Source organism: Piliocolobus tephrosceles, chromosome 21 (assembly GCF_002776525.5).
Source record: "Piliocolobus tephrosceles isolate RC106 chromosome 21, ASM277652v3, whole genome shotgun sequence".
Taxonomy (NCBI): domain Eukaryota; kingdom Metazoa; phylum Chordata; class Mammalia; order Primates; family Cercopithecidae; genus Piliocolobus; species Piliocolobus tephrosceles.
In genome coordinates, this window is record NC_045454.1 from 7,999,196 (window position 1) to 8,025,891 (window position 26,696).

Consider the following 26,696-nt stretch of genomic DNA (forward strand, 5'->3'; position numbering starts at 1 on the left):
TGAAATGTTGGGGGAGACCTTGGCCCTAGAAGACTCTGCTGCTGCTTTATACCTTGACCTCGTTTGAGCTTGTCTTCGCATCAGCCTCAGAGGTGCTGGGTTTTGCCATCTTAGCCTTGCTTGGTTTAGGCTCCTGTAGGTCATTTCTTTTTCCAGTCACATTTTTTTCCTTTATCCGGAGACAGGGTCTTGTTCTGCCACCCAAGCTGGAGTGCAGTGGCGTGATCACAGCTTCCTGCAGCCTCAGCCTCCCAGGCTTGCGATTCTCCCACTTCAGCCTCCCTAGTAGCTTGAGTGCAGGCGTGTGCCACCACACCGGCTGTTTGTATTTTTTGTAGACACGGGGTTTCACCATGCTGCCCAGGCTGGTCTCAAACTCCTGAGCTCAAGCAATCCACCCATCTCAGCCTCCCAGAGTGCTGGGATTACAGGTGTGAGCCACCACACCCAGCCTACCACACAAACTTTAAAAATGTACTTTATCTAAATGTTTTTAAATTGCAGTAAAAATACACATACAATTTGCCATTTTAATCATTTTTAAGTGATCAGTGGTCACCACCCAGCTAATTTGCATATTTCTTTTGTAGAGACCGGGTTGCATCATGTTCAGGCTGGTCTCAAACTCCTGGGCTCAAGTCATCTTCCCACCTAGGCCCCCCAGAGTGCTGGGATTACAGGCATGAGCCACCGCCTCGGCCCGATCAGCTCACTTTATCAAAACAAATAACAACTTCCTAGTACTACCATGAGCAGGAAACTAGTATCTCTTGTCACTAAAGGAATAAGGTGGGGACAAAATTAAAGCACTAAGCAGTTATGTGTATTACTGGATGCTAATTAGAAACACTCCCCAAGCCTGGGGCCTGACGTGTCTGTGAAGAGTGAACTGCAGGCTGCCTGTGCTCGCTCCTTGATTACTTAGCCTTACACAAAGAATGAAAAGTGTTGTTTGATGATGCATCCGAGGACCAGGTGAACTTGTGTGCCTCCTCAGTGGTGCATGCCCCACCCAGACAGTGGGAAAACAGACTGAGCTGTTTCTTACTGGGCAATGATCACCATCAGAAGCCCTCCCCCACAAAGACGTGAGGCCTGGCAGGCAGGGCCTGATGCGTGGCTGCATGGCAGGAGGCTGAGAGAAGGAATCAATGCTTTCAGATTCAAAACTTTAATCAGAGAACCAACAAATATGCACATATGGAGGGCGTTTCTACCCTGGCCTGCAGCAACACAGGTGACTGATTTATAGACTGTCCCCCACCCCCAATGGCTGCCAGTTTTCCAGAGTCCCCATTGTGTTCCAGCCCTGCAACACTTTGTCCACTCTTTCAGTATATAACATGCCCATCTCCCAGACACGACAGAGCTCCAGAGGACAGGAACCATGTGCAAGAAGTTAAATGTTGCAGCCATTTGAAAAACAGCGTAAGGGCCCAATGGTTAGCCAACAGGTTCCCAGTTTCAACTAAGTTTAACAAACTTAACCAGCAGAACTCCAGGTGCAAGACTTGAAGAGCCCAAGGGTACAGAGCACTTACCCCCTAACCATTTTAAGCACCTAAAATCTGAAAGGTATTCAAAAGTATGTGTCCAGTGCTTTTCATAAGACTACTGTGTTTCAACAAATGTGTGACTGAGCCACTTAGTGGTAGGGCACAAACGGCCAGAGCTGACAAGACACTGTCAGGAGGGAACTGGTTGTGTGGGTCCATCTCACTGGACTCTCCAACAATCCTTGGTGATCCCAGAACTTCCTGTGACATGAGGGAATGGGGCATTTTTAAGATGTCACTTGTCAACTAACAGCAATCGTCTGTGAAAATGAGTTCATTCATTTCTCTGATTCCAGAAGCTTCAGAGCAGTAGCAGTGCATAGTGTATTGATACTACCGGCCCCCGAGCCTAGCAAATTGCCTGGTGAGCGGCTGTCTTGGATAAATGGCGAATGATGACATCCCAGTGGTCACTTCCACGCACCACAGGTTTGACCCCCAAGCATGTCTTCCATATGGGTTTTATTTCATATGCGGTTAACACCTTGATCAACACAGCTTTCCTGAAGGAATCTAGCTGTGTTTTGGTGTCAACTCCCATGACAAATTGGGTGTCTTACTGCATAGCCAACACTGTTAAACAGAGGAAGGTCATGGGAAGAGGAAGCATGTGTTTGTGGGATAGGGAGTCCTCTCTGAGTGAGAGGCTTGGGAGGTTAGGAGTGGAAGGTTGTAGCTAGTTGAGGTTAGGAGTTTACATGTTCTTTTTGGCTTTCTGGGGGTTAAGGAAAAAAACCAGGAAAGAGAGATAAAGGGACAAAAAAGGCCAGGCATTTAAGAAGAGTAAGGTGCTGGAGAAAAACTTTAAAAAAGGAAAACTTACATTAAAAGTGATACATTATAAGAATATTAACTACAGTAAACACAGAGATTACCAATTCCTTTCTTGTAACACGAGTGTATTTGTGCTATGGCTGATGTGTATTTGTGGCTTACACTTGGTGAGCCCTCACGTGCTGGCCATCAGTTCTAAGTGCTTCACATTTATGTATTTAATCCTCAGAAAAGCCCTCTGAGGTAGGTGATGCCCATTTTACAGATGAGGACACTGAGGCCCTGAGAGATTTTTCTGACTTTCCCAAGGTCACTTCGGTAGTAGATGGCAGAGGTGGGATTTAACTCAGGTAGACTGGCTCCAAAGCCTACCTCTGTATCCTGACGTTGTACAGCTTCTCCATTTTTGTGTTTTCACTGTTATAATGAAACACATGTGCACAAACTTTCTAATCAATCTTTAGATGTATTTATTTGGAGAGAAACTTGCAATGGGATGGATGGTTTCCAACTTTCAACATCGGATGAAGTCTCATATTCTGGGACTCTGCTGCCACCCAATGGCTACAGCCAGTATTGCTGCTTGTTGTGTACACGCTGATGGCGGGTGAGGCCCGAGTGGCACCGAAAGGCTTTCTGACAACGCTGACACTGATAAAGTGTCTCCTGGGTGTGAACTCTCAGGTGCTGGTTGAGATGGGCACTGAGGCCAAAAGCTTTGCCACACACATGACAGGAGTAAGGCTTCTCCCCAGTGTGAACTCTCTGGTGCTGTGTTAGATTTGCTTTCTGGGCAAAGGCTTTCCCACATTCACCACATATGTAGGGCTTCTCCCCAGTGTGAACTCTCCGGTGAATCGAAAGGCATGAGCTCTGGGTGAAGGCTTTCCCGCACTCCTGACAAACGTAAGGCTTTTCTCCAGTGTGAATTCTCTGGTGGCGGACAAGCTCCGCATTCAGGCCGAAGGCCTTCCCGCAGTAGTCACATACATAGGGCTTCTCACCTGAGTGAATTCTCTGATGCTTAGAAAGGCACGAGCTCTGACGGAACGTTTTCCCGCATTCATTACACACCAAGGGCTTCTTTCTGGCATGAGTTCGCTCATGCTGAACAAGGTAGTTTCTCTGGGTGAAGACTCTGTCACACTTACTACATTTAAAGGGATTCCCTCCAGCATGAATTAACTGATGTTTTGAGAGGTGTGCACTTTGGCTGAAGGTCTTTCCGCATTCGTTACATTTAAAAGGGTGCTCCTTTGTGTGGGAGGACTGAAGTTTGAGAAGGGAGGCACTGCTGATGGCTTTCCCTTGCTCACCCCATTTATACAGCCTCACTCTAGAGTGGATTCTTTGATGGTGAATGAGCTGAGTACTTTGGCCAAAGGCTCTCCCACACTGGTCACACTCAAAGGGCTTCACCCCACTGGTGTGAATCCTCTCGTGCTGAGTTAGGTATTTGCTGCAGCTAAAGGTTTTCTCACATTTGTTACACTTAAAGCACTTCTCTTTCTGTTCTGGGTTCTGATCCAAGATCTTCCCACTCACAACAAATCTTTGTTTTTCTCTTGTGTGAACACTCTGGTGGCACTTCAGGGTTGAGCTGCAAATGAAGCGTTCTCCGCACTCCTGGCATTCATACGGGGTTTTGACAGTGTGCATTTTCTGGTGTTGCACAAGGTGACTGTTCTCGCTGAAAGTCTCCTTGCATTCAGCACAGCGATAGGGCCTTTCTGCAGCGTGAATGGCCTGATGTCGCATCAGATGCGAGGGCCGGCTGAAACTCTTGATGCATGCCTGACATCTGTGGGGTCTGTAGCCCGTATGAATTCGCCGATGTTCATTAAGGTGAGTGTGCCGGTGGAAGGCCTTCCCACACTCACTGCATTTGTAGGGCTTCTCTCCACTGTGAAGCCGCTGATGGATCTTTAGGGTAGAGTTATGGCTGAAGGATTTCCCACATTCGTTACACTTATAAGGCTTCTCTCCAGTATGAAGCGCCTGGTGCTTAATGAGCAGCGAACTCTGCCGAAAAGTCTTCCCGCACTCCCGACACTCAGAGGTAGTTTTTGCAGTGTGAGTTTTCTGATGTTGGATGAGGTGTTTTCTCAAGCTGAAGATCGCCTGGCACTTGGAACATTCATAGCGTTTCCGAGTGTGGGTCTTCTGGTGCCGAATAAGATGCAAGATCCGGGTGAAAGCCTTGCCACATTCATTACAGTTGTAGGACTTACTATCTGTGTGAGTTTTCTGATGCTCACTAGGCTGTGTGTCATGACTGGGTGGGTGGTCACTGTATTGACTCTTACATGGCTTTTCTCCAGTGTGAGTTTTCTGATGCCACAGGTATGCACTCTGACTAAAAGTTGTCCCATATTCATTACACACATAGGATTTGCAGCCCGTGTGAGTTTTCGGATACACAGAAAAGGAAGCATTCTGGTCGAAACCTTGCTCACACTCTTGATGGACAGTGGGTTTCTCCCCAGTATGAGTAATCCAGTGCTGGGTAAGATGGTAACTCCCACTGAAGCTCTTCCCACATTCACTACATTTATATGGTTTCTCCCCTTCCTGAACAGAATCCTGCTGGCTGTGGTCCGAGTAGGAGTCAAACTCACCCCCATATTCCTTAGACTCAGCTGGTGTGAGGGTCTTTTCAGAAACATTATGTATCATGGAATCTTCTCCCGTGGAAAGGGTGGACACAGGACTCAGGCCTCTCTTTAATTCATAACTCTTGCATTCCGTGGGACTTTCCCCATTGGTGGCAACATCAGACCTCGGAAGACTTTCTGGATCGCCTAGCAAACTATCTAACCAGATGTCCTCTACACAGGCCTCTCCGAAATTGGAGTTCCAGAAGCCATCCTTGGATAACATCTCTATAATCTCCTGGGAGAATCCTTCTTCCAAGAAATCCTCCACCAGAGGAGAGTTCTTGGTCTCAGTCACATCTGAAAGAGTAAGTGCAAATGTCTCCTGTTCACCAAGGGTGAGAACACAGACAAGAGCAAGTAGGGGTGATGGATCTTGAGTCCAGCCTATCCATTAAGGGACCCAAAGGGGTGACCCATGTGGAACTGGCATCACAGAAAACAGAGAGCCCATTCCCAGGAGGGTCAACAGGGGAGCTGGGAAACCACAGGGGTTCAACAAGGAGGAAGATTCGACCATTACCTTCACATCTAGGTGCCTGACCAAGTTCCCTAAAAGGTCACCTGGACTCACCTGCTTCTACTCTCCACTCTATCCTGCACTGTCACCAAAATCTTCCTCCTCATATCCTGCATCCTCTATCCCAGACAGCACCCCACTCCCCCCCCTCCACCATCCATCCAGTTCTCCATGCTAGAATCCTAGGAGTCAACCTCCTCCCTACCTCTCCCTCAACTTGGCACTATTTTCATTTGGTCTCTATCGAAATGACTCAACTCCCTTCCTCTCCTCTCTTTATCACTGACTCCATCTGACCCCAGGCTGCTGATTGGTCTCCTGTCTCTGTCTGTCTCTCTCTCCAGTCTTCCACGCTAGCCCTAAAGGGTTTTGTAATAAATGGATCTGACTATGTCACTCCTCTGATTAAACCCTTCCATGGCTTCCTGCCTGGAGAAGAGAAATGAGTGTATTAGCCCAGCGCTCTTTGTGCTGACCTCATAGAACTCTTGCGGTTCCTAAATCTACCAGACTTTCTCCTCTGTGCTTTTAATGGTCCCTCATGCTGGATGGCACTTCCTGGGCTAACTCCTCTAAGTCTTTTAATACCCAGCTTGAGTATCACCCTCCTCTGAAAGGCTTCCCTGACAACCCCATCCCCATTCTGCTTTAAGTCCCCTGCCCTGTATTTGAAAAACAGCTGAGCACTTACCATCCTCTACCTTGACAGGTTATGAAAGGGTCTGACCCCTGACCCTTACCAGAGGTAAGCTCTTTCACGGGGACCTTCCACTGCTCATCCATCCACTGCCACAGCGGCAGCCATGGGACAGATTCACAGACAGTAAATCACATTCGTGGCATGCTTGCTCACAGGCAGGAGTGCCTCAGGCACTCTGTTATACTCGACAACCTCCTGTAAGGTAGGCACGTTTCTGCTTCTTAAAGCTAAGTGGGCAGCAGAGTGAGGATTTAGACCCCTCTGACCCCATATATGTGTGTGTATGTGTGTGTGTGTGTGTGTATGTATATGTGTGTGTATATATATATATATATATTTTTTTTTTGGAGATTGAGTCTTGCTCAGTTGCCCAGGCTGAAGTGCTGCACGATCTCAGCTCAATGCAACCTCTGCCCCCCGGGTTCAAGTGATTCTCCTGCCTCAGCCTCCTGAGTAGCTGGGACTGCAGGTGCCCACTACCACACCCAGCTAATTTTTGTATTTTCAGTAGAGACAGAGTTTCAGCATGTTGGCCAGTCTGGTCTCGAACTCCTGACCTCAAGTGATCTGCCTGCCTTGCCCTCCCAAAGTGCTGGGATTACAGGTATGAGCCACCATGCCTGGCCCCCATATTCTTAACTACCAAGCTGTATGCTCTCTGGGATCCTTCACAAAACATGAATGTCCCTGCTCTGCTGTATGCCTCCAGTCTCCCCATCTCTCCTCTCCTCCATCATCGTACCTTTTCCAGCCTATCCCTTCTGCAGTTCTTGGCTCACCATCTGAGTATCTATGAGACCGCTTAAAGTCTCTCCACCTGGAATTAAAACTTGCAAATGAAAGCCTTCTGAAATCACACCTTGTTCTGAATTGTCACCTCTGCCTCTGCTCATCTCTCCCACAGATATCCAGCTCACTCTCCTTACCACACTGGTGCTCATGTTGTTCCCTCTGCCTCAAATGCACCGACAGACATGTAATAGGCACCCCTTATGTGCCAAGCATGATGTCAGGAGCTGGGAATACAGGGTGAATCAGCTGCTTCCAAGAGAGGCACACCGTTAAAGGGGAAAGACGCTGACGTGGTAACTATGCAACTCGAGTGTCACTACTAGAGGATATGGAGGTATATTTGTTAGTAAAGGCATGGCTACCCATGCTTGGAAACAGCCAATATGCTGAGGTGACAGAAGCAGAAAGCAGAGGTTGTGAGAGCCTGTGCATGGGTTAGTCACCTACGAGGGACACTGATGTGCTGAACAGGAGGCTGCAGAGGCCTCAGGTACACGAGCTTGAGTGTGGTGAGCCAAGAAGGGAGCTACAGACTGACTGGGTTGGGTACAGCCTGAGACTCCTGTGGTCTCTGGTTCAGGGCCCTGCTTCTCATGCAGATAAAGAAACAATGAGAGAAGCCTCCCATGCCAGGCAAGGCAGCTGCCTCTGCTTTCTCCTACTGGGGATGTCTCTGCCATGGGTGATACCCCAGGAATCCTCACCACCTAACCTGATCCATCTGGAGGAACCCTGGCTTGGGAGATGGCAGGGCAGATGCTCTTGGCAGCATTCAGGCCTAGGCTTAAGTTACTCCCTAATGTGGCCATTTGCTGTGCCCCAGGGATAGGAAAGAAAAAGGGACCTGAAGGAAAGGAGGTAAAAGAAGTAGAATGAGGGTCAACACACCCAGGAAGCACAAGGCAGGAAAGCAGAGACCAACTCAGAGAGCGGAGGGTGTCTCCTTGTTGAGTCTGGAAGGAAGAGGAGGAGCTGCGGAGAGGCACCAGGATAGCCCTGTGCTGAAGGGCAAGGTGGAGAGACACCAGAGTGAGGGTCTATAAAAATGTCCAGATCGCCCCCAGCTCCCAGGATGAGGGGGTGGAAGCCAGCGAGTGGCCAGTAAAGTCCTGAAACTGAGCGTTGTAACGTCTGGGTAGAACTGTGGGAGAGCTGGCGGCAGCCCCAGGATGGAGGTCTGGAGGACAGAAGGTACACAGGGGGCCCCTCTCCATCCACTCACCAGGGCCCGTTGCTTCTGGGCTTCCTCCCGGCAGAGGCTCCAGATCTTCGCCGCCATCTGGGTGGGAGGTCAGGTTGGGTCTTGGGGGGTCTGCAGGGAGAGAACAGCACTGTCATCTAACCAGGACATGAGGGTCATCCAGACACTCAGTGAGAACCTCCTGGCTCTGCTGACTTTTCTGTGCTTTATGCTGCACACGGCTCCTGTGGGCCAGGTGCTGCCTGGGCGACTCTGGGGAGGCCTGTCCTGTAGGGTTCCCAGTCCAGTGATAGAGAGGGAGCCAAACAATCACAATCCAGGGTGATCAAAGCTGTGACAGCTGGGGCTGGGGACACAAAGGACTTGTGACAGCTCTTTAATGGGCAGAATCTGCCAGGTGGGGAGGCACGCACTTCCTTAGCCATTCATGATTCACTCACTGACCCATGGGTCACACAATGCCTGAGGCCTCCATGGGCCAAGGACAGAAGATGTCAGGGTCCCAGGGTCCAACCAGTCCTGAGCCCTACCCTCTACAAGCTTCCCCAAGTAAGGGACCAAAGTCATCATCCAGGAGGGACACAGGCTAGAGCAGAGAAAATGCCACTGCTGGCTTTGAAGACTGAGAGGCCATGAGTCAAGCAATACAGGTGACCTCCAGAAGCTGGCAACGGGCCAGGAGAGGACTGTATGTGCTGGAGCCTCCAGAAGGAACATGGCCCTGCCAACACCTCGCCTCTAGCCCAGCCACATGCATTTGGAGCTCCTGGCCTCCAGGACTATAACATAATACAAGCATGCCAGTGGAAGCCACTGTGTTTGTGCTATGTGTAACAACAGCAATAGGAAGTGGATACACTACTCATACATACACGCAAACGGGTGAAGGGGCAGTCGAGGTAAATACACTTCTTACCGTGGGCTGTAGTTTAAAAATTCAAAATGACACTGAGGTAGGACCCCCCATTAGATGCTTCTTAGCACACACTGGTCAGTCTGGAGAAAGTCTGCCCCAATGTGATGAGATTCTATCAAATGACAGTTTCCACAGTGTGTTATCTTTTACTGCTTTCATCTTTTGAAGTAAATTATTTTTCTGGTTCTTCAAAAAGAAAGAACTGAGGCAACAGAGAGGGAAAATGAGCTAATGAGGTGACACTGATGGGGAGCTGGGGTGATGTGGCCTTGAGGCTGCACAGACCTTAGCTCGAGCCTGGGCCCTGCCGCTCTCTCACTGTGTGACACTCGTGTGCAGAAGAGGGCAACACAGCAGGCTGGCTGCTCCTGGGAAAGGCCTGCTGGCAAGGCTGGATTTCAGGGGGGTACCCCGTGTCTCCAGAACAGAAGAGACACGCTCCCTGGACCTAAACTCTGCAAACACTGTGGCTTACACCTGCTTTCCTTCTGGGAGTCTGCAATTTTGGTATGTGCCAGGCAAAGGGGCCCACGTGACCAGACCCCAGTAAAAACCCTGGCACTGAGGCTCTGATGAGCTTCCCTGGTGGACAGCATTTCACACGTGATATCACATTCTACAATATTGCTGGGGGAATTAAGCATGTCCCATGTGACTCCCCTGAGAGAGAATTCGGAAACTTGTGCCTGGCTCCCTTGGACTTTGCCCCATGTACCTCCTCCCTTTGCTGACTGCTCTGACTCTTTTCACTGTAGTCAGTCTTAGCCATGAGTCTGACTACAGGATGAGTCCTGGGAATCCTAGTCAATCACTGGAGCTGTGGGTGTCCTGGGGACACTGGCATGGCTGGGAAGGTGACTGCCTCTCTTTCAACCTCAGTTTCAGACCATTCGGCACAAGAGGGACAACCCAGCTTCCTCACGGGGTGACTGGAGGATTGAACGAGCAAGTCCGAAGAGCTGCTACTCAATCGTTCATTAATTTAGAGCTGTCCGCTGGGCCCTGGAGCAGGAACTGTTTGTTCCAATCACTGTGGACACGCCCCTGTCCTCACACAGCTCCCGCTCTGATGATAAAATGGTAGCTAGAATGTGATGGAGCGACGGCCAAGATGAGTAGGAGAGGAGATACGGAGTTCTCACAGGGTCCCAGGTCAGACTTGAAGAAGGTAAGCCCTGAGAGCCACTTAGGCAGAGGGGAGGGCAACTGGAAGACCCTGAAGTCTCAGCTTGAAGAATGACTGACTACAAGCAGGAAAGTGGTGAAGACAAGGCTGGGGAGGCAGATGGGGCCAGAGCAGGGTTTCCCAGGCTTAGCACTACTGACACTGGCATAGGCCAGTCCTCGGTTGTGGGGCTCTCCTATGCACTGCAGGATGTGTGGCAGCCTCCCTGGGTTCCACCGGCTAGATGTTAGCAGCATGCTGCTGGCCCAAGAAGTAACAATCAAAAATGTCTCCACACATTGCCAGTGTCTCCTTGGCCAGCTGAGAACTGCTGGGTTAGGTCACGTGGATTCAGAGGAGCCCAGGATTTCACCCTGTGGCTGGGGGAGAGCACAGGTGATCACCAAGCAGGGCAGTGATTAGGCCCCTGGGGACAGGGAACACTCACCCAGCAGGAAGAGGTCCTGGCAGTTGTCCAACGCTGTGTCCCAGAACATGTCCCCCTGTTCCAGCCCGAGCTGCTCCCAATCTTCCAAGGTGAAGTCCATGCCGACGTCCTTGAGGGTCACAAATTCCTGAAACACAATACACTACTGGTCGGTCACTCAGAGGCTGGGGTCAGGGAGGAGCCCAACAGCTCACTCAGGGCACCCCCAGCCCTCAATCTGCCAGGCCTTTGGCAAAAACCATCCCATCCTCAGCCTCACAAGAATCTTGAGACGTAAGAGATTGGAAACCCATGTATTTTGTAGGCAAAGAAAAGGAGTCTTGAGCAGGGGACAGAATGTCAACCAAGGTTAACACAGGTCAGACTGAACCCAGGTCTGTCTGGTCCTAAAAATCTATTTCACACTTTTGCTTTTTTTAGTGTTCATTCAATATTTTATTTTGTAAATTTTCAAACATACATACAAGTAGAGAGATGTATATAATTACCAACCATGAACCCATCACCAGGGGTCATCTGATTTCACCTGTGAATACTTTAGTATGAGCAGTAACTCCTTAGTCACTGAACACCTAGACCACATTCGAAATCTGTATACAGATTAGGCTGACGTCTCAGTGGTGTGTCCCTTTTTTTTTTTTTGAGACGAAGTCTCACTCTATTGCCCAGGCTGGAGCGCAATGGCACGATCTCGGCTCACTGCAACCTCTGCTTCCCGGGTTCAAGCGATTCTCCTGCCTCAGCCTCCTGAGTAGCTGGGATTACAGGTGCACACCACCACGCCCAGCTAATTTTAATTTTGCATTTTTAAGTAGAGACAGGATTTCACCATGTGAGCAAGGCTAGTCTTGAACTCCTGACCTCGTGATCTGCCCATCTCGGCCTCCCAAAGTGCTGGGATTACAGGCATAAGACACCATGCCCAGCCTAGTGGTGTGTCTTTATAGCTAGCTTGTCTCAATCAGAATCCAGGGGACCCCATACCCTGCATGTAACAGATGTGGCTCTGAGATTTTAAAATCTATAGCTGTACCCCTATGCCTTCTTCATCCTCCATGCTCCTGATTTGGGATCCCACGTTCTGAATGTGGCGAGCTGCTTCTATGCAGTATCACCTGGCTGCTCCCCTGGCTGCGCATTTCCTGTGAGCTGGTCAGGGGAGCAGAGGCCTGACTGAGTCAGTACAGCCTCTGGGGGAAAGACCCACTCACAGGTGGTACCAGGTCCACTTTAGGCCCCACGACTACCTAAGGCTCCTAGCTGGTTGTCCAACTTTCAGTGACGCCATCTTTCATTTTAAAACTTTCCTAGTTAATAAGTGTTTATTATTATTTACGTATATGTGTGTGTGTATATAGTGTATATATACATCATATAATGTATATATAATATAGATATGTATTATATATAATTTTATTTTATATATAATTACATATATTTTTATATTATAATTTACATATGCACCTGTAGTCCCAGCTACTCAGGAGGCTGAGGTGAGAGTATCACAGGAGCCCAAGGAAGTCAAGGCTACAGTGAGCTGTGATCACATCACTGCACTCCAGCCTGGGTGACAGTGAGACCCTGCCTAAAAAAAAAAAAAAAAATTTTCTATTATTTGGCTAGTCAGTGGTAGAGTTCATATAGGACAGGTAGGGTAAATGCTTGACTCTCCTTTTATTTGCTAGTTTTCACTATAAGGAATTGGTTTCCTTCTATCATTTATAAATTATGGTAATTTATAAATCTGGTAATTTGTAAATTATATATATAACTTATGTTATATATATATTATATAGAAAGAGAGAGAGACAGAGAAAGAGTGTCTCACAGTGTTGCCCAGGCTGGAGTGCAGTGCCACGATTATAGCCTCGATCTCCTGGGCTCAAGCAATCCTCCTGCCTCAGCCTCCAAGTAGCCAGACCTACAGGCATGTGCCACCAGACCTAGCTAATTTTTTTTTTGTTTGGTTGGTAGAGTAGGAGTCTTGCCATGTTGCCCAGGCTGGTCTCGAACTCTTGGCCTCAAGCGATCCTCCTGCCCTTGCCTCCTCAAGTGTTGGGATTACAGACATGAGCCACTGTACCTGGCCAGTTAATGGGTGTTTAGGATAAAAATTCAAATACTTGAGAAGTACCGACGATAAAACGTGAAAGCCTGCCCCCACACACCCCATCTCTAGGTGAAACCACGACTGCTGTGTCTCTTCCAAATCTCCATCAACGTGGGCACAGGCACACATGCGCATGCGCACACACATGCACATTTTAAGGAAGAATGAAAACCACCTCTCTTTAGTTTGGCTTTGAGGTTTGGCCCTACTACCTTCACTTATGGGTGACTACTGTGACCCCAATTCCTGCTCCCCTAGTGAAATGGGACCAATGAGTCCCATCTCATCAGGGCTGCTACAGGAAGCAACTGAAATACTGCTGGGAGGTGACTGCACAGTACTTAGCACAAAGGAAGAGCTCCACAAAGGGGCAATTCCACTCTGGCTCACACTGCCCAGCCCAACCCTCCAGGCATCTGACTGCAAAAGCCCTTCTTTGGCCAAGAGCTTTCTGCATGCCCGCAATGGTTCAATGCTTTAGGTGCAGTGAGTCACTAAACTGCCTGACTCCTTTCTGAGGCAGGATTATCCCCAATTTATAGAAAACAAAATCAAGGCCCAAATAGTCACTTTCTCCAAGTCACAGAGTGTATTAGTCCATCTTCTGTTGCTGTAACTGGGTAATTTTATAAAGAAAAGAAATTTATTTCCTATAGTTCTAGAGGCTGTGAAATAATAAATTTGTGTTGTTTTTAAGCCCCCAGGTTTGTGTTATTTGTTACAGCAGCAGGAAGATCCTGAAACAGTCGTCCCAATGTGATGCTAAGCAGGAATTGGGTAGACGAGCCATGGGGATCCTGTTTCTACTTACAACAGATCCTGTCCATCCTCTGCTCCAAACCCTCCAATGGCCTCCGGATTCATCGCATTTAAAGACAAAGGCCATACAATGATCTCCAGGGCCCTAAAGATCAGGCCCCAGCTATCCCTCAGGGCTCACCTTCTCCCCCGTTCCTGCTCAGCCACTCTGCTCCAGCCACACCAGCTTCCTTGCTGCTCCCCGAACACACCTGCCAGCTCCCATCTTAGAGTCAAGATTGTGTCCCTCAGTTCTCTGCTTAAATGCCTCTTCTCCATGAGGCCTTCTCCGACCCCTCTGTATAAAACAGCAAATCCTCCTGGGGTCTCCCTATCCCTTTCTTCCACAATCCTTAATACTGCCTGCATTCTATGTGATTTACTGAATGCATTTTACTGTGTGGTATGGGGTTGAACTGTAACCCTCCAAAAAGATACAATGAAGTTCTAATTCCCAGTACCCCAGAATTTGCCCTTATTTGGAAATGGGGTCTTTACAGAGGTGATCAAGCTGAGATGAGGTCACCAGGCTGGGTCCTAATCCAACATGACTGAAGTTGTTATAAATAGGAGAAATGGGGACAAAAAGACAAACACAGGCTGAGGGAAAACAATGTGAAGATACGAGGAGAACATCCTGGGAAGATGAAGGCAGAGACTGGGGTGATGCCTCTCTAGGCCAAGCAACACCGAAGCTGGCCAGCACACTGCCAGAAGCTAGGGGAGAGGCCTGGCTTGCAGCCTCAGAAGGATCCAGCCCTGACAACACCCCGATCTCAGACTTCTGGCCTCCAGGACTGCAAGACCATCCATTTCTGTTGTTTTCAGCCACCCAGTGTGCGGTACTTTGTTACAGCAGCCCTAGCAAGCTCATACACTGTCACTCGCAATAACGTGAGCTTCATGAGGACAGGAACCGCCTAAACTGTTTCCCTAGTCCAGACTCATAACAAAGCCCACACATGGCAGGCACAGAGTAAATACTTGTCGAAGGAGGCAAAGCAGCATGTGGTCCTGATAGCTGTTTTGGGACAAGGGAAGGAGCTCATCAAGGATGGAACCCATACTAAGCGAGGTTCAAGATGGGGACAATAAACTGAGTCCCAATCACACTTGCAGATGATGACAGCCCTACCTCTGGACTTTTGGTTATATAAGTAGTAGTCTCCTGACTGCGTAAGTCGATTTCTGACACTTATAATAGAAACTGTTGCTGTCTATATCCTGTCAAGAGCACCAGTCAAGCAGTTTTTTCAGCAGGAGCCAGATCACAGAGGACCTTTGAGGGGCTTCCTTTCCTCACACTCCCAGCCTGTGCTGGACAAGGGCCCCTGGTCTCAGTGATGCAGGAGGTGGGAAGACAGGGCAGACTTGATCCCTGAGGCACTGCAGAGCCACAGGAAAGTGACAAGGTCAGAGCACATATGTGGCAACCATTTACCTTGTGTGCCAGACCACACTGTGGGCACTAGGGACACGGATGTGTGTCAGACCTGGTTCCCGGCCTCATGGAGCTCATGGTCTGATGAAGAAACATGAGGGAGGTAGGACTGTGGCACAGGGACGTATCGAGGGCTGTGTGGGCCAGAGGAAGGAGGGAGGCCACTGCCTTGAGGTCAGGGAAAGCTTCCTGGAGGAGAGGTTATTAAAGTTGGATCACTAAGGATGAACAGATATTTACCAGATAGAGAGATGGTTTCACGCATCATTCATTGATTCATTCATACATTCACCTGATACCTCATGAGGCTTCCTGTGTGCCTGGCCTGTGCTGGGCCCTGGGGACCCAGAGATGAATCCCCATCAGTTCGTGTCCCCAAGGAGCATCTAGTCTGGTCGGGATGACAGATACGGGCAGGAACATCCATATCTAGGTGGATCTGTGCTACAGTGGAGGCAGCAGGGGGCGCTATGGAAGGTCAGAGTGGGAAAGTGCTGAGTGCCTAGGGAAGACCTAGGGAACTGAGCCGGGTCTTAAAGGCTGTGTGAGACATTACCAGATGGAAAAGGGACAGGGGATTCCAGCAGAGGACCCAGCCTGAGCAAAGGCAGGGAAGCTGCTGGAAAGTACACAATCAACTTTTACTACTAGGCCAAAGGGAGTACTGGTCATCTAGAGAAATGGGAGAAGATGGTGCAAAGGTGGGTAGAACCTAGAACACACAGGAAGGCTGAAAAACCTGGAATTTATCCTATAAGCAACAGGGGTTCCCAGAAGAGTACAAGCAGAAAAGAACAGCACGTGAGCTTTCCTTTAAAAATCACCTGGGAGCCACCGTGGGACAGGGAGGCCAAAACAAAAGCAGGCCAACTTTCCTGCCTTTGGGGGTGACCGATTAAGACAGAGCGACATTCAACTCACCTCAGCCATGGCCAACTGGGCTTCAGTAGCCTCTTTTAAGCTCCTCCTCCTTCCCCTCCGTGTTCCCGGCTGGCAGGGCTGTGGGAAGCACAAGGGAGCTGTGAGAAAGTCTCCCTTCCGCCCGTGGCTGACTCGCTGTCCATGTTGCCGAGCCCCCAAAATGTCCAGGAGGAGGAAGACAAGTCCCAGTGTGAGTCTCCCTGCAGGGGACAACAACAACTGTATTTACTGAAGCTACCACAGCCCCACATCTCCACTGTGCTTCAGAACAGCGTCACCACCACTGTTAGCACCTCACATAGTCAGTAAAAACATGCTTAGGAGATTTGGTGAGGAAAGTCTATGGCCGCAGTGGGAACCTCTGTCTTGCTCACTGCTGTCGCTTAGTGTACAGTAGGTGCTTTCACAGTAGGTGTAAAGGCACCTACAAGTTGTTGACAGAATGAAGGTGTCTAAAGAACCAATGGAACAACCCTTCTGGGATTTCTGATTATCATCTCTAGAATTTGGGTTCAGGTAAATCGGCCTCCAAAACGGTTCCTTTTTTTTTTTTTTTTTTTTTGAGACAAGGTCTTGCTCTGCTGCCAGGCTGGAGTACTACAGCGGCACCATCATGGCTCACTGCAGCTGTAATCTCCTGGGCTTAAGCAATCCTCCAACATCAGCCTCTCAAGTAACTGGGACTACAAGCATGTGCCACCACGTCCAGCTAATCTTTTTCACTTTTTGTAGGGCCAGGATCTCACTTGTTGCCCAGGTTGTTCTCAAACTCTTGACCTCAAGTAAGCCGCCCTCATCAGCCACCCAAAGTGCTAGGATTACAGGTGTGAGCCACCGCACCTGGCCGCTATCTCTACAACAGAAATATTTCAACTTGGCCGGGCGCGGTGGCTCAAGCCTGTAATCCCAGCACTTTGGGAGGCCGAGGCGGGCGGATCACAAGGTCAGGAGATCGAGACCATCCTGGCTAACACGGTGAAACCCCGTCTCTACTAAAAAATACAAAAAACTAGCCGGGTGAGATGGCAGGCGCCTCCCAGCTACTCAGGAGGCTGAGGCAGGAGAATGGCGTAAACCCGGGAGGTAGAGCTTGCAGTGAGCTGAGATCTGGCCACTGCACTCCAGCCTGGGCAACAGAGCGAAACTCTGTCTCAAAAAAAAAAAAAAAAAAAAAAGTATTTCAACTTTTGTTTTAACCATTACCCACAGTAACAACACCAATATGTAGTCAAGCCTGGGACAGTGGCTCACGCCTGTAATCTCAGTACTTTGGGAGGCCAAGGTGGGCAGATTACCTGAGGTCAGGAGTTCAAGATCAGCCTGGCCAATATGCTGAAACCCCGTCTGTACTAAGAATACAAAAATTAGCTGGGCTTGGTGGCGCGTGTCTGTAATCCCAGCTACTCGAGAGGCTGAGGCAAAGAATCACTTGAACCCCGGAGGCGGAGGCTGCAGTGAACCGAGATGGTGCCACTGCATTCCAGCCTGGGCAACACAGTGAGACTCCATCTCAAAAAAAAAGAAAAAAAAAGTATCATGACTACTCAAATACACAGTGTAACTAAACAAAAGTTTCATGAAGCAATACTTACTCTGCAATGTAAGATGTACTGGGATATTTTCTATTCTAGTCTTTTTTGATTCTCATTCATTAAAAAAAAAAAAAATCGGCTGGGCGCAGTGGCTCACGCCTGTAATCCCAGCACTTTGGGAGGCTGAGGCTGGCAGATCACGAGGTCAGGAGTTCAAGACCATCCTGGCTTACACGGTGAAACCCCGTCTCTACCAAAAATACAAAAAATTAGCTGGGCATGGTGACTGGCGCCTGTAGTCCCAGCTACTCAGGAGGCTAAGGCAGGAGAATGGCGTGAACCTGGGAGGCAGAGCTTGCAGTGACCCGAGGTCACGCCACTGCACTGCAGCCTGGGCAACAGAGCAAGACTGCGTCTAAAAAAAAAAAAAAAAAAAAACACAGTCACTGCCCACCCAGTTATTTTCATGCCCACCCAGTTATTTTCATGACCCATAATATGCAAAACATTGTACCACAGACATCTTTACCCATTTGTATCCATTGCGTAGACCAAGTGGCATATATCTACGGAGTGCCGAAAGCACTTCATATCACAAAACAGCACGGATCACTTAACAATGACACAAGTCCACAAATTCTTCAAACTCCGATACCAGATGTGCTTTGACATTCAACTTTTATTTTTAAAAGGTGATATGGCATATATATGGCATATTTCATTAAAATCCCAGTGCAGGGCTGGCCATGGTGCCTCATGCCTGTAATTCCAGCACTTTGGGAGGCTGAGGGGGGCGGATCACGAAGTCAGATCGAGACCATCCTGGCTAACAAACACGGTGAAACCCCGTCCCTACTAAAAATACAAAAACAAAATTAGCCAGGTGTGGTGGCGGGCGCCTGTAGTCCCAGCTACTTGGGAGGCTGAGGTGAGAGAATGGTGTGAACCCAAGAGGTGGAGCTTGCAGTGAGCCGAGATTGTGCCACTGCACTCCAGCCTGGGCCACAGAGTGAGACTCGGTTTCAAAAACAAAAACAAAACAAAACAAAATCCCAGCACAGCGTGGATCAGGCTGCACTTCATAATTGAACACTTTACCATTTCTAGAGAAAGGTATAATCATTCATTCTAGGTAGAATAATTTAAAGTTATATTTTAAAAAATACCCTGTCATAGTTCAGGTAAGGCATGAATACTAAATTTATGAAAAAAAAATATTTGTTCTGAGTTTTCCAGATTTTTGAGACTACAGATATGGGAATATGGTAGACCTACAATAAATGCTAATTCTACTGAACAATGAGTTTTTCTACATGTCAGAGGTTAACCTTCAATCTATGAGTATAACTCAGTTGACAGATATTTGGTCCATAATGTTTGTTGGCAGACAGAAATGTTTTGAAAGAAAATTCAAGCATGGCTCACTAGTCTCAAACTTGAAAACTGGAAAATTTCACCTAAAAATTAGGTTTCCAACTGCTGAAACATCCTAGGATTTGGCAACACTGGGTCTACATCCCACGAAGTTAGTTCACTGGAGCCTATTTAAAGCTCTCCGACCAGTGCTAGGCAAGTGGGGGATGCTTATAATCCCAGCACTTTAGGAGGCTGAAGGAGGTTCGAGACCAGCCTGGGCAATGTAACAAGACCTTGTTTCTACAAAAAAAGTTAAAAATAAGCAAGTTGTGGTGGCACGTGCCTGTAGTCCCAGCTACTTGGGAGGCTGAGGTAGGAGGATGACAAGGCTGCAGTGAGCTATGATTGTGCCACTGTACTCCAGCCTGGGTGACAGAGAAAGATCCCGCCTCCAAAAACATAAATAAATAAATTTAAGTTTAAAAGCGGCTGGGTGCAGTGGCTCATGCCTGTAATCCCAGCACTTTGGGAGGCCGAGGTGGGCGGATCACCTGAAGTTTGGAGTCCGAGACCAGCCTGGTCAACATGGTGAAACCTTCGTCTCTACCAAAAATACTAAAATCAGCCGTGGTAGTGCATGGCTGTAATTCCAGTTACTTGGGAGGCTGAGGCAGGAGAACTGCTTCAACCCGAGGTGGAGGTTCCAGTGAGACCGCACTCCAGCCTGGGTGACAGAGCGAGACTCTGTCTCCAAAACAAACAAACAAACAACAACAAAAAAAACCAAACACAACTCTCCCCTTTATATGAGGCAAATGCTCCCCAAGGCCCCGCAGCCTCAAATGCTCCCCAAGGCCCCGCAGCCTCACCTGGACCAGTTCTCTTCTTTCCTGTATGTTATCTGCCTGGCCTATCACAGACAGCTGCGCTTGAGACCCCTGTCTGCAGTTACCAAATCACATTCTGTCCACATCTCATACACTCTTAGCCCTGGGAGGAAAGAAATGAGGGCCCAGAGGTGGAGCCCAAGGTCATCCAGCCCAGAGTGACTTAAGCCAAACAATTATTGGGCTGAAAACCTTGGGCCCGAGAGACTTGACCCTCCTTCCAGATCATTTACCTTCTCTAAGCCTCAGTTTCCACATGTACCAAATGGAACAAATACAACAGATCCACAGTCCTTTAAATGCTCCAAAGAACGGAACTTGATTTATAAACTGACCGCAAAACTTCACCTGGATCGCCACAGGCCATGTAGGGTCTTAATATTTCCCTAAGTGTGAACATCCACTCCTTGACCCACGAAACATTTTATGACCAAGAACTGGCCCAGATTCCTCGGGGTTGGGGGGTGCTGCCTAATTATAAAATACACACCCTATTAGCTTTCTAAAATCTGAAAAATTCTGATTCCCAAGATTGCCTTGTGGCCAAGGGGACCTGCACTTCTGTCTCAGTGCTGCTGTGGGGATCGGGAGAGGAAAAGGGACTCCAGCAGGGCGCCTGGCACACAGAAAGCGCTCAAATACTAAAAATGTTAAGTACTTCAACTTCCCCAAGAATTCTCATCCATCCTCCAGCAAGATTCTGCCTAAATCTGCCAACTTCAGGTAACTCATTTCCCTCCTTCCCCAACCAAAACCAAAATAAAACAGAATCACTCCTCTCAGGGCCGTCAGGGAGGGCTGGAAACCCCTTTAGCGGTTTTCTTTTTTCTTTTTGAGACAAGGTCTTGCCCTGTCGCCCAGGCTGGAGTGTAGTGGTGCCATCTCGGCTCACTGCAACCTCTACTTCCCGGGTTCAAGCAATCCTCCCACCTCGGTCTCCCAATTAGCTACGACTACAAGCGCGCGCCACCACGCCCGGCTAATTTTTATATTTTTTCTTTTTTTGTAGAGACAGGGTTTCACCATGTGGCCCAGGCTAGCCTCGAAATCCTGGGCTCAAGCGATCCACCTGCCTTGGCCTCCCAAAGTGCTTTTCTTCTTCTTTTTTTTTTTTTTTTGAAACGGAGTCTCGCTCTGTCACCCAGGCTGGAGTGCAGTGGCCGGATCTCAGCTCACTGCAAGCTCCGCCTCCCAGGTTCACGCCATTCTCCTGCCTCAGCCGCCCGAGTAGCTGGGACTACAGGCACCCGCCACCTCGCCAGGCTAGTTTTTTATATTTTTTTAGTAGAGACAGGGTTTCACCGTGTTAGCCAGGATGGTCTCGATCTCCTGACCTCGTGATCCGCCCGTCTCGGCCTCCCAAAGTGCTGGGATAACAGGCGTGAGCCACCGCGCCCGGCCCTTTCTTTTAAGACGTAGTCTCGCTCTGTCACCCAGGCTGGAGTGCAACGGCGCGATCTCGGCTCACTGCAATCTCCGCCTCCTGGGTTCAAGCGATTCCCCTGCCTCAGCCTCCCGAGTAGCTGGGATTACAGGCCCCGCCACCACGCTCAGCTAATTTTTGTATTTTCAGTAGAGAAAGGGGGTTCGAGGAACTCCTGAACGCAATTGATCCCCCGCCAAGGCTTCCCAAAGTGCTGAGATTACAGGAGTGATCCACCGTGCCCGGTCCTTGGGCGGTTTTTCTAACAGACTGTGAAAGACGGTTCACACCTCCACCCAGACAACCGCCGCCCTAGACGACGCACCCTTTCCGAAGTCGCCCCCACTTGCATTCCGTCACCTCTCAGGAAGGACCGAGCCCGCAAGACCTTCAGCCCCAGCATGTCCGTACCTCGGGATTGTAATCCGCCGCGTCAACAGACGCAACCCCAGCCTCGAGGGACCGGGAGATTCAACTCCTCGCACCAACTTCCTGTGCGCGAGAAGCTTCTCTGAGCGGCTGCACCCAGGATCCTCCGCGCCAGCGCCAGGACTCTATTTCCCAGAGGGCTGTGCGGGCGACTTCGTTCGCCTTCCCATCTCCTCCCGCTTCTTCAACCTTACTTAGCACTCTGGGAGTGGAGTAGAAACAGAATCAGGACCAGGCGGCATCAGGGTTTGTAGTCCAGATTTTTACCTTGTTAAATAATCATCTAATTAGCTTCTTGCCTTTATTAGAAGATTGGGAGTCTTCCCCTCTTCCGAAGAGCAAGCGGTAGGTTGCCATGGAAACGCGTTGTGACGGGATTGCTGAGAAAACGCGCGGAAGTAAGGGGAGGAGTTGAGGCGGGAGAAGTGGTAATATGACCTCTGATTGGTGGACCGATGCCTCACGGTGTATTCCGATTGGTTTCACACTGACACATGCGCAGTAAAACCAGAAGGCCTTCCAAGGAAGCTGGAACGGAGGGGAGGGGGATGAACAATGACGGAATTATCCCCATTCCGTCCGGAATCAGAGGGCGGGCCTGCCGCGGAGGCCTCTGGGAAACGGAGTTCCCAGGTAGGCGAAGCCCAGAGGCCGTCGGGAAGTCCGCGGCGCCTGCGCGGACGCCACAGACTCAGGATGCGCGCGCAGCGCTCTCCGCCCAGCGGAAGTTTTCGCGGGGCAACCGAGAAGGTGAGTCCCGGTAACTGCGGAGGATCCGAGGGTCAGGCTGCAGAAGCCTAGAATCCCAACCCCGTCCCTAAGTAAAGAGGTGAGGGGAAGCGAGGCGGAATGGCCGTACGTCCCCCGACCCCCTAGCCGCAGCTCGGCTGGGGTGTCCGTGACGTCAGCACGGCCCTTTGTGGGAGGCGGGCGCCCCGGCGGTCGGGGTTCGGAATGAGAGCGGCTCCCGGTCGCGGGGTTTACTGGCTTCCTCTTCAGCTTCCGAAGCCACCTTTGGCTCCGTGTTGGGCATGGCTAAGGCGGAGATGGGCGGAAGTTGTGGGAAGTTTGACAGCTCCTCCGCTGTCAAACTTGGCATCTAAGTCATGGTTTCTATGGAGGATGCGGCCGAAGGGAGTCTCTGTCGCCTAGGCAACCGCCCACCTGCGCTGGGGTGCGGTCTGAACTTTAGCCTTTTTGCTGTGTTGTCTCCTGAAGTTTCTAGGAGGAATACTATACTATGCTATTTAGTTGACACATAGCAGCTGTTCACTAAACATTTGTTGAGTAAGTCAAATAAATTAAGATAAAGACTGGCCTGAGGGTTGGAGTCTTGGGGTTTCAAGTCCTGACCTGGCCATTGCATAGGTGACTTCAGCACATCCGCTTTTACTGAGTGTTTACTATATGGAAGGCTCCGTGCAACCGATATTACACTACTATAACCGGGGCTTGAACGGTGCTAGTCTAATAGGCACTGCTCAAGCCCACGTTATTATAGCAGTGTCTAAAACAAAAATCCTGCCCAGCTAATTCACATTTTCAGGGTGGTTGGGGATGCCAGACACTAAAAAAGAAATGTTAAAGAATATTTACAGGTCTGCAATCCTTTATCTATAACTTTAAAATCCAAAACGTTGTAAAAACTGAAAGATCTTTTTTTCTGTTTTGCAACTTACCTGGTAGCCCAACCTCACCTGGCTTTGAACTTGTTTGCTGGCAATACCCACTCTGAACTGATGTGCGACTATTTAGAATTTTTAAAGATTTTGTTGTGCAAATCATATACTTGCTTATGGAGAGTTGCCCCTGGATCTCGCCGGTGTTGTAATATGTAATAGGTTCTAAAATCCAAAAAATTTGACTGGGCATGGTGGCTCCCGCCTGTAATCGCAGCACTTTAGGAGACCAAGGCGGGCAGATCACCTGGGGTCAGGAGTTTGAGACCAGCCTGGCCAACATGGTGAAACCCCCGTCTCTACTAAAAATTTAAAAATTAGCTGGGCATGGTGACATGCACCTGTAATCCCAGCTACTCAGGAGATTGAGGCAGGGAGAATCGCTTGAATCCAGGAAGCGGAGGTTGCAAGTGAGCTGAGATTGTGCCACTGCACTCCAACCTCGGTGACATAGCAAAACTCTGTCCCAAAGGGAAAAAATAATATATATTTTTTGCCCACCATCATGTAATACATGGCAGAAGCAAGATCCAAACCCAGGCAGATTATGTCCCAAGTTTATCCTCTTAACCCCTATACAGATCTGTTTCTAAGTGGCAGGTCTTTTTTAAGGACCATCCAGCTAGATAATTCTGGCCCTGAGCTTTGGGTCTCTGGCCAGATGTCTAGACTTGCCTGAAAGATGAATGTGTGTGACATAGCTGGGGAACCCCCTGCCTTCTTGACACGTTTTCTTCTGCAAAGGAGACAATGATTTATTCACTCAGCAAACAGACCCAGCATTTGCTCTGTGTCAGGCCTGTGTGAGGCTCTGGACATACTGTGGCAAACCAGATGGGGAAAAGTCCCTGCCATTATGAAGCTTACATTCTAATAACTCAGAGTATGTCAGGTGGTGACAAGCACTGTGAAGAAAAATAAAGCAAGGTAAGGAGGATAAAACATGCTATTAGTAAAATTGTGTCCAGGGCCAGGCACGGTGGCTCGAGCCTGTAATCCCAGGACTTTGGGAGGCCGAGGCAGGGGGATCACCTGAGGTCATGAGTTCAAGGCCAGCCTGGCCAACATGGTGAAACGCCATCTCTACTAAAAATACAAAATTAGCCGGGCGTGGTGGCATGCACCTGTAATCCCAGCTACATGGGAGGCTGAGGCAGGAGAATCACTTGAACCCAGGAGGCAGAGGTTGCAGTAAGCCAGGATCGCACCATTGCACTCCAGCCTGGGCCAAAAGAGCGAAACTCCATCTCAAAAAAAAGAAAAGAAAAAACACAGTAAAATCGTGTCCAAGAAGATCTCTGAGAAGGTGACATTTGAACAGAGAGCTAAAGAAGGTGATGAGGAAGTGACGTATGTGCACTCTTGCACGGACAGTGTTCCAGGCAGATGGGAGAGCAGGTGCAAAGGTCTTGGGGAAGAAACGTTCTTGTCACAATTGGGGAAAAACACCGAAGCCAGTGTGGCTGACTCAGCGTGAGCAAGGGGAGATGGTGGGAGAGGTCAGAGAGGGAACAGGGAAGTGGCAGATCATACAGGGGCTCCTGGGCCATGGTAGGAATCCAAGTAACTGGGATTACAGGCACCTGTCACCACACCCGGCTGATGTGTGTGTGTATGTGTTTTTAGTAGAGACGGGGTTTCACCGTGGTGTCCAGGCTGGTCTGGAACTCCTGACCTCACGTGATCTGCCCACCTTGACCTCCCAAAGTGCTAGGATTACATGCGTGAGCCACCGTGTCCGTCCCACCATATGGGCCAGGGCAGGAACAGGGGCAGGGTCTGATTTAGATTTTAAGTGGACCCCTCTAGCTACTGGGTTGAAAATCGATGTAGGGACAAGCGTAGAAGCCGGAAGTCTAGTTAGGAGGCTGCTGCAGTAGCACAAGGGAGAGATGGTGGCCTAGACCAGGCTGGTGACGGTGTCAGAACCGGGCATGGCACATGGTTAAAAGACTATCTTACCCTGATTCTACACCCAGCATCAGCTTCCAGATTTAAATCTGCAAGAGTGTTCTGACCTGCTGCCCCAAGATCCCAGTCCAGTTTTGCATTTTCGTTGTATAAACTAGCACCAGGTTAAGAACATGGGCTTTTAGGTTCTGGATTCCAGCTGCGTCCCCACTGTTTTCTAGGTGAGTGGAGTCAGGTCTGGGGGAAGGAGAATTGTCACCCTTTGAGCATCATTTTGCAGGTTTCAAAGATGGGATGATCATCCCTACCTCACAGAATGGAGGGGAAGAGTAAACAAAATCATGTGTCTGGCTTGCCACTGAAGAGCCGTGTGGCCCTGGGCAAGTCATTTTCTCCCTGAGCCTCTGCTTCTCATCTCCGCAAAGGGGAAATCATTCTTACCTTGAAAAGGGTGATTGGGAAGGTTCTGTAGATAATACCTCCCGAGAACTTAGCACAGTGATCTGCACATACTGAACTGTCATGAAATGAGAACCGTCTTAATCTCTGTGCAGTGACTTAATCTCTGTGCAGCAGGGACTCCCTGTTCTGGTTACTGTGTCTAGAGAACAAATTATCCCACAATTCACTGGTGTAGAATCGCCATTTCTTGTGCCCATGGAACCTGTGGGCCAGGAATTCAGAGTGAGCACAGCAAAGTGGCCTGTTTCTGCTCCCCAATGCCTGTGCCTTAGCAGGAAGATTTGAAGGCTGGGATTTAAGTGGTCTGAGGACTTGCCCACTCCCCCAGCAGCTGATGTTCCTCTCCACCTGAGCCTCTCCATGTGGTTTCTCTCCAGTTCCTCTCCACCTGAGCCTCTCCATGTGGTTTCTCTGCCTGGGCTACTTTAGGCTGCCTCATGCCATGGAAACTGGCTTCCGTGGGTGAGCATCCTGAGTGAGCCAGCCAGGTGCAAGTTGTTTTTTATGACCCAGACTTGGAAGTCTCATGGCCTTACTGCTGCCAGTCCTCTGTTGGTAGGAGGAGTCACAGCTCTGCCCAGATCCAAAGGGGGAGGAACAGAGACCCTGACTCCTGGGAAGAGGGGTTACAAGGTTCCAAAGAGCACACAAGACCAGAAATATTGCTGTGACCTGCTTTGGAAAACACGAGTGCCACTCTCCTAAGAAGTGATAATTCTAGGCCGGGCGCGGTGGCTCAAACCTGTAATCCCAGCACTTTGGGAGGCCGAGACGGGCGGATCACGAGGTCAGGAGATCGAGACCATCCTGGCTAACATGGTGAAACCCCATCTCTACTAAAAAATACAAAAAACTAGCCGGGCGAGGTGGCGGCGCCTGTAGTCCCAGCTACTCGGGAGGCTGAGGCAGGAGAATGGCGTGAACCCGGGAGGCGGAGCTTGCAGTGAGCTGAGATCCGGCCACAGCACTCCAGCCTGGGTGACAGAGCAAGACTCTGTCTCAGGAAAAAAAAAAAAAAAAA

At 49.4% G+C, this 26,696-nt stretch overlaps 2 protein-coding genes and 1 long non-coding RNA gene across 21 annotated transcripts in view; 2 read left to right on the forward strand and 1 right to left on the reverse strand.

Annotated features, from left to right (window-relative positions):
• Nucleotides 1-1,159: 1,159 nt before the first annotated feature.
• ZNF473 (zinc finger protein 473) lies at nt 1,160-21,757 on the reverse strand. Of its 10 annotated transcripts, none has more exons than XM_023182743.2 (5): nt 21,606-21,757; nt 15,997-16,074; nt 10,727-10,853; nt 8,219-8,308; nt 1,160-5,284 (listed from the first exon to the last, which is right to left on the reverse strand). In XM_023182743.2, exons 2-5 carry the CDS (start codon nt 16,003-16,005, stop codon nt 2,895-2,897), a joined length of 2,616 nt encoding a protein of 871 aa, XP_023038511.1. In that variant the 5' UTR covers nt 16,006-16,074; nt 21,606-21,757; the 3' UTR covers nt 1,160-2,894. The 10 variants fall into 10 exon arrangements, with proteins under 10 accessions (XP_023038511.1, XP_023038508.1, XP_023038510.1 ...); XM_023182740.1 differs by having other exon boundaries at nt 10,727-10,868; nt 21,606-21,736; XM_023182742.2 differs by having other exon boundaries at nt 15,997-16,196; nt 21,606-21,736.
• LOC111520181 lies at nt 1,852-15,795 on the forward strand. Its single transcript, XR_004228675.1, has 7 exons — nt 1,852-1,985; nt 5,167-5,292; nt 6,214-6,406; nt 6,713-6,808; nt 7,109-7,289; nt 9,993-10,281; nt 13,534-15,795. It is a non-coding gene; the product is annotated as an uncharacterized LOC111520181 (long non-coding RNA).
• Nucleotides 21,758-22,205: 448 nt separating the features above from the next.
• The window catches only part of VRK3 (VRK serine/threonine kinase 3), a 50,650-nt gene continuing 46,159 nt past the window's right edge, over nt 22,206-26,696 (forward strand). For 5 of the 10 annotated variants that reach the window (XM_026448407.2, XM_023182755.2, XM_023182758.2 and 2 more), the window contains exon 1: nt 22,330-22,452. The gene's annotated coding sequence lies outside the window, so the exon portion shown is untranslated. Of the gene's footprint in view, nt 22,453-26,696 lie in introns of all 10 variants that reach the window. The other 5 variants (XM_026448406.1, XM_023182756.2, XM_026448405.1 and 2 more) reach the window with 2 other exon arrangements.

What these genes read in the sequence shown, in the direction of transcription:
- ZNF473 (XM_023182735.3), bottom strand. Translation starts at nt 21,597, where the DNA reads ATGCTGGGGCTGAAGGTCTTGCGGGCTCGGTCCTTCCTGAGAG. An exon ending in GGCTCGGTCCTTCCTGAGAG is followed by an intron (nt 16,197 to 21,554) that starts GTGACGGAATGC and finishes TGTCCCCTGCAG; the next exon opens with GGAGACTCACACTGGGACTT. An exon ending in CCAGGACCTCTTCCTGCTGG is followed by an intron (nt 8,309 to 10,726) that starts GTGAGTGTTCCC and finishes CTCTCCCTGCAG; the next exon opens with ACCCCCCAAGACCCAACCTG.